General features: G+C 54.2%; 1 protein-coding gene across 2 annotated transcripts in view; it reads right to left on the bottom strand.

Annotated features, from left to right (window-relative positions):
* Positions 1-11,700, bottom strand: part of BMP7 (bone morphogenetic protein 7) — an 89,094-nt gene extending 77,394 nt beyond the window's left edge. The window contains exons 1-2 of one of the 2 annotated variants that reach the window (XM_045981850.1): positions 11,264-11,700; positions 10,162-11,123 (exon numbers count right to left, since the gene is read on the bottom strand). In XM_045981850.1, coding sequence (XP_045837806.1) covers positions 10,162-10,579 — 418 coding nt within the window. In that variant the 5' untranslated portion in view covers positions 10,580-11,123; positions 11,264-11,700. Of the gene's footprint in view, positions 1-10,161; positions 11,187-11,263 lie in introns of those variants that run through there. The other variant, XM_045981849.1, reaches the window with a different exon arrangement.
* Between the last annotated feature and the right edge of the window lie 332 nt (positions 11,701-12,032).

The following is a 12,032-nucleotide window of genomic DNA, read 5'->3' on the forward strand; positions in this document are numbered from 1 at the left end:
TCTCCAGTGCCTTGAGGTATTGCTATTAAACGACCAATCTCTATTCTCTGGTTTCTCTTGAGATCACGTAAACTACCAATCTCTAGCTACCTCTGGGATTTCCCCCATCAGAGGAGCATGGGAGGCATGGAGGAGCCCCAGTACATGGTCCTCGGGACCCTGGGCCCTGACAATTGTTTGAAGTCAAAGAGATGGAGAAGGAGGGGTTATCGTAAGCAGGATGGATAGCGGAAGAAAGGTCCACGCTGCTTATCTCTATATCCACCTTCAGGGCTCCAAGCCACAACGTCAAGGGCTCGGTGTGTGCTTAGGTGGCCTGGACATCTCTCTCCTTGTGTGTCCCCCGCCCCACGCACATACCTCCCTGGGGCCAGGAGGAAGGAGGGTATGGCTTTACATTCAGCAAGAGCTGCAGTCAAACGTCAACCCCACCACTTCCAAGCTATGCAAGTTTTGGAGCCCCTTCCGTCTCCTCCCTAAAGTGGGAATGAAACCACTTGCGTTGCAGACAGCTGAGAGAATTCAGTGAGAAGCCCAATAAGGAGGCTGCTACAAAAAGATCTCAACCCTCCCGCTTTATCACTATGATTTATTTCAGCGATGCCTTTAGGTAACGAAGGACTCTGTGAATTCAGCCTCTAGAGTCAACCATGCGACATTCCACCCACACTACGAATTGCCTCTGAGGCTCAGGAAGAAAAGGCAGCAGTCCCATTTGGGGCAAGACTTCATGCCGCAGCAGTCCCCTGCAGGACCCACAGAAACCCGGCCAGGACAAGCACCTCCCCAGCCAGGACCCCAGAGGCATCCTCCTTAATTCTCAGGGTCGTGAACCAGACTAAGGCTGAAGCACGCTTTTGCCGAAAGACAAGTCCCAAAAAAGCGAGTCATTTACAAGTGCGGATAGAGAGATGTGGTTATCCTTGTTGAACCGTGTGAACACCTCAGTGATGCAGAAACTTCTAGAAACACTGGTCTCCAAAATGGGGTGCGAGCACTTGAGGGAGGCTAGAGGGGTCCATTGGGAGATGGGGAAAATATTACAAGCACAATTAAGGAAATGTCAAGGGCCGATGGCCAACGGGGAAGGTGGAAATGAGCAGCCGAGCTGCATAACTGTGGATGAAACTGAAAAGGTAGGATCTTGTTGCAGCCAGCAGTCTCTTTGTCCCAGTTCCATGTTCTTCCTGGAGATGGCAGGCGCTGCTGCCCTCTCCCGGGCTCCTTCCCGTGCTTAGGGTTGCAGTTTCCCGCCGACCTTCCTTCTGGTGTGACCCCGTGACTAGCTCTGACATTCCCCTCCAGGTGGGAATTTTAAGCCCAGGCACAGTTCAGAGTCTTGCCCTCTCACACGGTAACTGGTGAATTGGAGACAGTGTCATCCCCATCAGCCGGGGACCTGAGCACCTCCCACCTGACCAAAGTGCAGAGCCCCCTACCAACCCACGACGGAGCCGGAACTTCATCCGAGAGAACCAACCTCTGTGGGTTTATCCCCAGCCCCGCCAAGACTGTGGCGGTTTTCTGTTAATCACGTGAGGACTTCACTTAGTCCAAACAGATAAATGAAGGATGAAAATAATCAAAATGCAGGACCAGACCTTGAGCTCGCTGACCCCCAACTGCTGAACCACGATTCTGAAAGACATTAAAGTCTATCGCATAACATTAATGAATTTTTGACAGCAAAATGAAAGGTGTCCTGTTCATTAAAAGCATCATTTCATACTAATTAATAATGATCAATTAGTTGAAATGCGTATTAACGATTGTCAGAATTTTATATTTTTTTATCTCCTTACATGTATATTTTAGTGTATGTTTTTTAAGGTAATATATATATATATATATATTCACTAAAACAGTAGGATTTATTTCTTTTTTTTTAAAGATTTTATTTATTTATTTGACAGACAGAGATCACAAGTAGGCAGAGAGGCAGGCAGAGAGAGAGGAGGAAGCAGGCTCCCCGCTGAGCAGAGAGCCCGATTCGGGGCTCGATCCCAGGACCCTGGGATCATGACCTGAACCGAAGGCAGAGGCTTTAACCCACTGAGCCACCCAGGTGCCCCAGTAGGATTTATTTCTATTTAGGGTGTGGACCCAGAGATTTCCTGGTGGGGACGTGAAATCAAAAAGTATTTAGAAGACGCTGCATTAGAACACCTTCAACTCATTCATGCACACGAGCAGCCAACATCCAAGCACTGTGCCATGAGAATTTGGCGCGGCAACGCAGAACAGGATAACAAGAATGTCTGAAAAAGTAGTCCAGAAAGGAGTCCTTTATCAAAGGCCAAACACAAGTCAGTGAGACCACACAGTCCCTCGCGGGCCTCGGTTGGCAAGGTTAAATCGCCGGGCAGACGACGGGCACTGTGATAGAACCAGTTGAAGCCGACCGTGTTTACCTTTTTTTTCTTTTTTCCAGCTACATGAAAGCAAGAGAGAGGCCGGCCCTACAAGACAGTACAGGCCTAACTTGGATGCTTAAAAACATGCAAGTCCTCCATTTTGGAAACACTGCAAGTTTTTATTCACGGCCAAATTTAATTAAGCCAGACAACAAAGGATTGGAACTTGAAAGCTACTCTGGGGAGATAAAGATGTGAAAGAACAACACGTGACCTCAAAGATGCAGGGAAACCTAATACTCACCGAGTCGGATTTTTCAAACAGTACAGAAAGAGCTGAAGGGAATTTACGGGAAGCCTTGAGTGATTAAGCCCACCCCTCGTCTTGGGGCCCTGGAGACATTCGCTTTCGTGCCTGGGTCTCCAGAGGTTTCTCGACGCAGGGCATGGACACAGGGCTTTGTCGTGGCCCCATCCCAGCTGGGGGAGTAGGGGGCAGCCTCGCACCTGCTCCAATGAAGAGCGGGGAAGGCTGTGCTGTTCTGTTAATGAATGCTTGGGGCTTGTCCCTCCCTTGAAGGAAAAGACAATTTGTACTTTGACCACCTTCCAGAAAGGGTGGGAAGAAATACTTCAGTCATGTGCTTTTTTTTTTAAATTAAAACTTTTTATTTTGGAATAACTTTTGACTTAGAGAAAAGTTGCAAGGATAGTACAGAGAGTTCCCAGATACCCCTCACTCAAGTCTCAGCTTGCCTCGTGATAAAATTTTTAAATAGCCATCAATGCTAAAAGCAAGAGAAAGAGTCTGCTTTATACTCCATCCTCAAATAAGTTGGGTCTTCTCAGTCAAACTTCAAGGACCTCTGAAAGAAGGAAATGTGTGTGTGCAAACATACACACACACACACACACACAAGCATTTGGGGGGCCGTTTTCTAGACATCTTTAAAATAACATGGGTGGCTTCGTCTCAATACTTTAAGGTTAAGTATTTCAAAACTGATATTTGGGGCACCAGGTGACTCAGTAGGTTAAGAGTCAGACTCCCAGTTTTGGATCAGGCCGTGATCTCAAGGTCCTGGGATCGAGCCCCGCGTCGGGCTCTCTGCTGGGCGGGGAGCCCACTTCCTCCTCTGCCTCCTCCTGCCTCTCTGCCTACTTGTGATCTCTCTCTGTCAAATTAATAAATAAAATCTTTTTTTAAAAACCCTAATATTTGGACTAATACAGCAAAGCGATTAGTGATGCAGTCACCGCAATAAAACAGGAGCCACTGTCTATTGTGGCTACTGTGTGCCAGCAAAGCGTGGCACAAAAAAAAATTTTTTTTTGTCTTCATGAGGCTCTGCAAAGGAGGGAATTATTATTCACCTTCATAAAAAGAGGAGACCCACTCAGAGACGTTGAGAAACTAGTTCAAGGTCACACAGCTAATAGGCACCCATAGTGGAAACAGACACATGGGTTTAAGCTGTGTCAAAAGAGAATCGCTGTGGATGCCGGTCCGTTCTCCCTCGCCAAGTCACACCCTCGGCTGTCACTGAGAACTTCCGTTACACGGCGGTGAAGCCCCCAACCCCCCACTCCATATATCACCCAGAATTAGCTGCAAAGTGTCAGGAAACTTGGCCAGGCAACCCCAAGCATCAGTGAGGGCTGGAAGCCTTCACTGTGAAGCCCTTTATAGAAAGCCGCAGTTGGCAGCCCCCTCTCCTGCATGGGAACAAATTAACATTGGCATTCCAAACACAGGAAAGGAAGGAAATTGGAAACACAGTTTATACTTGGCCAGCCCTTTGAAATACTGTACCATGCTACCGACATCAATTAATGGAAAGCAGGGTTGTGCTGAGAGGCTCTGGTTTGGAAATGCATTAACACACGTTAAACATGTTTGTACAGGAACCGGATTATAAGCACCCTGGCTCCAAAACAATAAAGCAATTACCCTAAAACTGGGGCTCTCCGAGTTGTCATTAATTCAATCCACTCCACGCGGATCAGCAAAGGCTTTGCGCAGCTCCCAACAATGCCTTCTGCCACAAATGTTGAAAGGACACATCGCACGTGCTTCTCGGAGTTGCTCAGAAGTGTCAAACTTCATGCGCCCCACATATCCCCCCAAATCATAAACACTCCCCTGGGCGGGGGGGGGGGGGGGGGGGGGGGGGCAGAATGCACAGCGGCAGCAGTGTAGCTGGTCCACACCGCCATTGCACGCTGGGTGTGCGCGGTCTCTCGTCGGGGAAGGTTAACTGCAAAATATCTGTTCCATATTAAGAAATACCAAGTCACATTTTTGTCAAATAGTATTTGTCAAATGCCAGTCCCTGCAAAACCCAGATTTCAACTACAGCTGAACACACAGCTAATACCAAACGGTTCACATAATGGCCCTCGTCAGACATGGGATGGTTTGCAGCAAGAAGAACCACCCCCGCCCCCTTTCCTCTACAAACTGTTTCAGGAATTGGAAAGAAAACATCTGAAGCTCTGGAATAAAGTACTATGCCTTGAGCTGCCCGGTACAAAAGACCCGGCATGCTGGGCGCAAGGACTGGTAACGACCAAAAAGGCAAGCGCCCGCTTAACGATTTTGTAAGAATGCTTCGGAGGGAAGCTTGTAGAAGATGTGGGTGAATCCCAACGTTTCTGGCTCGCAGTGAAAGAATCGGCTCGTTTCTCAGAAGCCCAGCCTCCCTAGGCACCTCGCCCACGGATGTGCCCACCTGCGCGTGCGGCCCCGGGAGTCCCGGGGACCGCATTCCCGGGGCCCCCGCCCCTGCTCCCGCGCCCCGGGGACGTCACCCCGCAACGCCACGCTGCTCTGGGATCCATCAAGTTCGAGCAGTTCGGGCATGTGGAGCTAAATGTGTTATCATTTTCACCACAAATTAACAGTTTCTATGTAAATATTGGTATTTCCTCACCCCATGAAGGCGAGAGGAGGCAAAATGGCACCGGCGCATTTGATTCAAACTAATTAAAAGCAGAGGGTCGTGCAACTCAATATATTGATTTTACCAGTGGGACTTCAGTCTTTTATAATAAGTGTACACAGCTGCAGCGCTCTCCCACCAGCACGTTTTCAAGGCTAATCCTCGCATTCCTTCTGACAATAACATGACAGGTCCCACACATCCCTGCCTGCGCCCTAACCCCGCAGACACTGCCAGCGCGCACTACGGCGAAGCGTCGCAGCAGCCTGCCAGAAACAGTGTGTCGACAGCCCCAGCTAGGTCTGAAGAGTGATGGCCAAAAAATGAACACGGCCAGCCATTCGGGCTCTCCATGCTACATGTTCATCCGGCAAAACGGACGGGCAGGCTGGGGAGGGCGGGGACTGGGGAAGCGTTAGGACATGCCCGTGCTTGCAAGGGGCCAAAGATGACCTTACCCAATAGGGGAAAAAAGATATTAAAGCGATAGGGGTGATCAATCAAGTCAGATGGGACTCTCCCCGGAATGAAGTCATCACTTGCCTCCGAGTGCAGCAGGCATGTGACATTCGCTCATATCGCAGGCATCCCGGCCGTCAGGGGATGGGACACCAGCTGTGTTTATCTCGGGGAGGTTTGAGAGCCCTACTAGGCGATGAAAGGGGCCCGGACCGCGGCTCGCAAGCCCTTTCTTCTCTCTGGGCATTCACAGAATCGTCCCTTTACTGCCCAGAAATCGAGCTTTACCTGGGCCACCTTCCTTACACCTCGGGCGGACCGCTCCACAACCAAACGAGAGCCCTTGGAATAAAAACCAAAAATAGCCCCATAGGCTGGCATCCAGGGCTCGGCCTTAACCTGCTTCGATTCCAGAAGGGAAGTACAAAGAAGATCAACAAAGTTCAAATCTGGGTCAGATATATCCTTGGGAAAAGGCGGGGTGGGGGGGGGACGGTGTGGAGAAGATCTTTGATTTAAGAACCGGGAAAATGAGGTTTGAAAGAAGTGATTTTGAAAGGGTTGCTAAAAACCCAGCTGTTGGGGCTCTCTTCGCTGGAGCGTAGGCACTCTGCAGCAAGCAAGCAAGCAGGGGGAAGCCTGTGCGACATCTGTGTTAACCTCTGGCTGCTTACCAGTGAGGGCCGTTGCTCCAAGTGCTGGAATGTGGAACAGCCCCTTCCAAATTTTAACACAAGCCAGGTTACAGCTGCAAATGCCTGCAGCCCAGTGCTCCTTTCACGAAGCACTCCCTGAAGGAAATTTTTAAACTGTAACAGAATCTTTTTCTAATACTCTACAGTGGTAGGGCCTGTTCTTAAGGGGCAAGAGGAGAGCTCTTCATGCCAAACACTTGTCAACAAAACGGACAGCCAGACGGTCTAAAGCAAAAACTACACAGCCTTCTCCCTGCTCCCCAGCTACGTTAACAAAAGCCACTTTTATACAGAGTCTGATAGTGACCGGTTTCCAACTTTTTTTTTTTTTATTGAACTTCGAAGATTAAAACAAATTTGGTTCTTTTATAACCTGGGCCAGAGAGGAACACACGTCACACGCCCCGAATGCCAGCCGGCTGCTTTTGGAAGATTCCAGAAAGATCTGCTGGATTTCTCCGGGGGGGGGGGGGCGGAGGGGAGTGGTAGGGGGCTCTGGCGGATTCGGTCTGCAGAACTCATATTGCCTGGGGACAATTTCAGAGGGGGTAGCCTGTTTTGAATTCCAAAATTGAATCTATACAGAGGAGTCGGGCTTGTTAATCCAAAGCAGTTTGCAAATCTCGCCATTGAACCGAAGGGGCCCCGGCTGAGAAGATGTGGGTCCCCCTCCGTAACTCAGCTAGCATCACACGGGGCTTCATCGGACAGGGTGGGCTTTGTCAGAAGCTGGGGCATCTGGTTTTGTCCTATATTCTCCTCTAGTTTAGATCCCACTCAGCCTGGCAGAAAGCTTGAATTCCAAGGAGAACGACTTAGAGGAACAAAAATCAGTTTGGCTGCAGACAGAAGAAAGAATCAACGCACCAGGTCTGCAAAAGCCTTCAGGATCTGGTCAGAGGTCCCCCAAGTATGCACTGGAGGGAGGAGGGGGGCAGTGGAGAGAGCCAGCAGCCCCCCACTAAGTCGCCGCAGGGTCCCTGCGAGGGTTACCAAGTGATGATCTGATAGGGACGAATGACATTTTCTTATAATTGGATAAAGTGTGAGACTCAATGCACTTTTAGAAAACTTTGTATGTTATAGATCAATTATGATTTGCGATCCAAGGAAAAACGGTGTGCTTCCTCGGCAAACTTCGCTTCCTTGGTTCCTTGGTCTTCCTTGGTCTCCTACACACTCCCCTCCACCCCCACGGCGGCCACCCCCACGGCCACCCCCAGGCCCCTCCTATGAAGAAACTCCCCAGCCCTGGCCTGAATGGTGGGGACAGACAGTTGACTCCCCCCACGCTGTTGCTGAGCAGAAATGAAAGGCCACCCTTAAAGTATCTGCAGGCAGAGTCTTGCCGAACGGCAGGCCAGGTCTTCCCCCAACTAATTACCTCAAGTTTTAAGGACGGCGAGGGAAAGAAAACAAGGTCAGCGCACTCTGTTAAAAGCCACTGTGCCATCTAATTTGGAGTGATGTTCCAGAAAGCAAGACCTGAGAAAGTCAGGACTGTCCCACAAAGCCCAAAGCCAGCCTGACTGATTAAGAGGCTCAGACAAGCTGGTCTTTGTCCTTTCAAGATGAAAGAAATGAGGCTAACGGGTTGAAAGGTGTGTGCACAGCCGAAGGAGGAGAACCCCCCAGCTGTGGCCTTCCCAAACAAGTCCCGGCTTGCTCCCACCACCCAGGGGGAGCAAACAGCGCTGCCCCAAGATTCCCAGAGGTACCAAGTCAGCAACCTACTCCTGCTCTGGGCTGGGGGTGGTGGTGGTGGGGCGCGGGGGGAGGAAGTCCTGACCACGTTGCTGGTCCATAGAAGCAGGGTGCTTTTCTGCCCTGGGTTAGCAGAAGCCAGGGCTTACAAATGCCTTTTTAATGACCCCAGCCTGTCTCTTAAGGCCACCACTGGGACCTGCTGCATTCACTGGGAGTCACCGGTACCCAAAAGAACAGAAGATACCATAAATCCCTCACCAGAGAAAGGGCCTGGGATGGGGTGGGTTGGGGGGGGGGGCGGAGACCATGGGCTTCAGGACAGCTACAGAGCCTTGCTTTAATTTACACACACACATATACATAGATACACAGATATAGATTTGGAATTTTTCTTTAGTTTCTGGTAGAGGTCATAAATACACATTGTTAAAAAAAAATCACAGACAAAAGTGCAAACCATGAAAAATCAGAAATCAGACCCCAGCTCCCACTCCCAAGCCCCAGCCCCAGTCCTGCCCCGCCCCCCCCCCCCCCCAGTAAAATCTATTTCCAGTTCACGGTGCCTTCTTCTAGTGGGAACAGATGATCTGCAAGCACATACGTAACCTCCCGGTTCTGCACCTTGCTTTTTTCCACCTCATACATCTTAGAGATTGTTCTAAATCGGGACATACGGAGCTGCCTCCTTCTAGCTGGCTGCTTAGTATAATTTAAACTTTCTTGGAGTTATTTTGGCATCTAAACCTCCCACCCCTTGCTCTCTGAAACCCGTTGCACTATTTGATTCTTGCCTATTATTAAGGGCAGACAATGGCGACCCGGGCACCAGCGGGCCTTATCTGGGGCTGGAAGCCTTGGGGTTGATCCCCGGCTTACCCGCGCCTCCACCCACGCCCCAAGTCCCCCAGCCGGGGGCTTCAATATCCCGGCGCTGTTGACAAGGCTCCCGTGGGCGTGAGTTTGCTGTCTCGACTCCGTTCGGATTTTCGCAGCAAGTTACACACGTAGAATGAAATGGGCTCAGGAAACAGCGCTATCGGGGCGTGTTATCTCGGAAACCAAATATTTGACCATCAGTCCTACAGCGCGCTGCCGGCGGTTAGTTTGAGCAAGTTTGGTGAATGTGCGTGCGCGGAGGGAGGAGGAGCCACGGCGCTCCCGCTGTAGCACCAGCCCCCGGTCCCCGGGGTCCCTGCGGCTCGGGGAGTGAGTCCCCCCAACCGCCCCCGACAGAGTCTGCTCCGGGATCCCGCGCTACTCCATCGCCGAAAGCCGTGGTTTGCGCGCCACACGTGATAAACGCTGAAAATGGATTCTGCCCGCCTGGGACCTATCATTAAATATTTAAAATAGAAAGCTCCCAATGGCACCGTTTCTTCCCCAGCCCCCGCCAGGAGTGCTGAGAGCCGGGGGTGGGGGGGGGGGGGTGCGCGCCCGGTCGCACGGAGAGGGGCTCGGAGACACTGACGGCGCCCGGCACGCTAAGGAGGGCGCACCGCGAGGGGGACAGGTAGGGCTGGCCCGGGCGGGGAAGGGGGCGCGACGCCTGCGATGCCAGGTCCAGATAGGGCTGAAAGGGGCCCCGAAAGGGCGGGAAGGCAGCTTCGCCCAGCAGGGCCCTTTCAATCCAGGTAGCAGGGGCCGCGCGGGCCCGGCACGGCTCACATGACCCAGCCCCGCGCTTTGAACTGAGCCGCGGCCGGCCCGGCGCCTCCAGCCCCAGAGGTGCGGCCGCCGATTTAACCCGGAGGGGGCTTCGGACCAGCCCTTTCCTCCGCGGCACTCCCACAGGCCAAACGAGCCCGGCTCGCCCTACCTGGGGCGCGCTCAGCTTGGGGTCCCCTGGGGCTGGGAGTAGGACACCCCCGGCCAGGCACTGCGGTTTTGCAAACGGCCCCGGAGTTGTAAAGATGGGCGGGCTGGGTGTAAGAAGCGGCCCCCTCCCGGTCCTCGAAGCACCTCCTGACCGAGACGCTCCCCCCACCCCCTCATGCCCTCACTCACCGAGGTTGACGAAGCTCATGACCATGTCGGCGTCGGTGAGGAAGTGGCTATCTTGCAGGCTGGCCAGAGGGGGGCCCTGGGTACTGAAGACGGCCTTGTACGGGTAGGAGAAGCCCTGGCCGTCGGGCCCGCCGCCCTCCTCCACCGCCATGGCATTGTACAGGTCCAGCATGAACATGGGCGCCGAGTTGTGCTTGCCCTGGAGGTGGGGGCGCGGGCGATGGGGCAAGCCCAAGATAGAGAGGATCTCGCGCTGCATCTCCCGCCGCTCCTGGCTGCGGAGGCGCCGGTGGATGAAGCTCGAGTGCACCTCGTTGTCCAGGCTGAAGTCGGCCAGGGCGGAGCGCAGCAGGAACAGGGGCGCCCAGAGCGCCACGAAGCTGTGGGGCGCCGCGGCGCGCAGCGAGCGCACGTGCATCGCGCCGGCTCTACGCGCGACCCGGGCTCCCGGCACCCGGCACCGGGGCCCGCGCCGCCCCAGGTGGCGGAGGGGGGCAGGCGGCCGTCCACGCCGCTCGGTCACTTGCTGCAGACGGGCCCGGCTGCGCCCGCGCCAGACATGGCCCCTCCCCAGCCGGCTGCGCTCTGCCCGGACCCCCGCCCCCTGCTCGGCGATAGCCCCGGGGCCCCTCGCCCGGCAGTGGCCCGGGCGCACCGCGGGGCTTGGAAACCGGCTGGAGCGAGCGGGCGAGCAAGCGAGCAAGGAGGCGGGCGCGGGTGGGAGGAGCAGCCAGCAAACCTAGGAGCCGGGAGAGCGAGCGCCGGGGAGGCAGCGAGGCGGTAGGCGAGCGAGCGCTCCTTCCTCCCGCTCCGCTCGCGCTCTCGCCCTCGGGCGGCGGCGACCCACTCTCTTCCGAACTCCGGCGCGGAGAGCAGGGGCCCCGAGTCGCTCTCCCAGCCGCGCGCGCCCTTGGTCGCACGAGAGGCCGCCTCCGAAGCACCAGGCTGGTACGCGCTGGGGCCTGGGAGGAGGAGGAGGAGGACGGGCTTCCAGGGGCCCCTCCCGCGCCCGCGGCCTCCCACCTGCCCTCGGCCCCGCCCTCCCCCCGGCTGCGCCCAATGGGTTCATTCATTCCTTCTAGTGCGCTCTACAAATATTTACCGAGTGCCCACAGGGTGCCCAGCGCGGGACTGAGCGCCGCGGGGATGCGGAGGGAGGAATCCGGCCCCGTCCGGCCCTCTCGGGACTCAAAGTCGGGATGGGGAGGAGGCCTGAGCGGTACCCGTGGGATTCGTTTCGGGCGGAGGGAAAGAAGCTGAAGGAGTGCGGAGGCAGCGCAGCAATCGGAGAAGGCTTCCTGGAGGAGGTGACCCCAAGCCCTTCTTGTCCCTTTGCTCCACTAGCGTTCCATTTACTCCAACCACGCGGATCCCTCCGCGCCTCCCAGAACTTACGGCTAGCTTGTCTTTGCACTTGCCGTTCCTTCGGCCCGGAATTCTATCCCTTCCGTTTAATCCCTCCCACCTCCATCTGTGCCTAGCTCCGATGGCCAAACCTCCACCTCCTGGTGCCACTCGGGTGCCCCTTCCTCTCAGACCAGGAGAGAGAAGGTCGCCTCCCCTCCTCACCCCGACGCACATTTGTTTTATTTGCTTTAACTCCCCTCACCGTCTGGAATTACTCTGAGTTATTCGTGCCTTCCTTACTGTCCTGTGTCCCACTGGAAACCGGGGTGGGGGGGGCCGAGTTTTTCTGTCTCCCGTGCAACCACAGCGCCTTGAACCCAGGTCCCGGTAGCATCTGGGAGTGCAAAATTTGTAGAAATGACTGAAATTGTATGGACCGCAAGATTTCTTCCCCCCACCCCCACCCCCACCTTGTGAGCTCTGCTTATTTCCAAGCACTCCTCAGCCCGAGCCTACATAGCCTG

The sequence above is a fragment of the Meles meles genome, chromosome 16, assembly GCF_922984935.1.
Source record: "Meles meles chromosome 16, mMelMel3.1 paternal haplotype, whole genome shotgun sequence".
NCBI lineage: Eukaryota > Metazoa > Chordata > Mammalia > Carnivora > Mustelidae > Meles > Meles meles.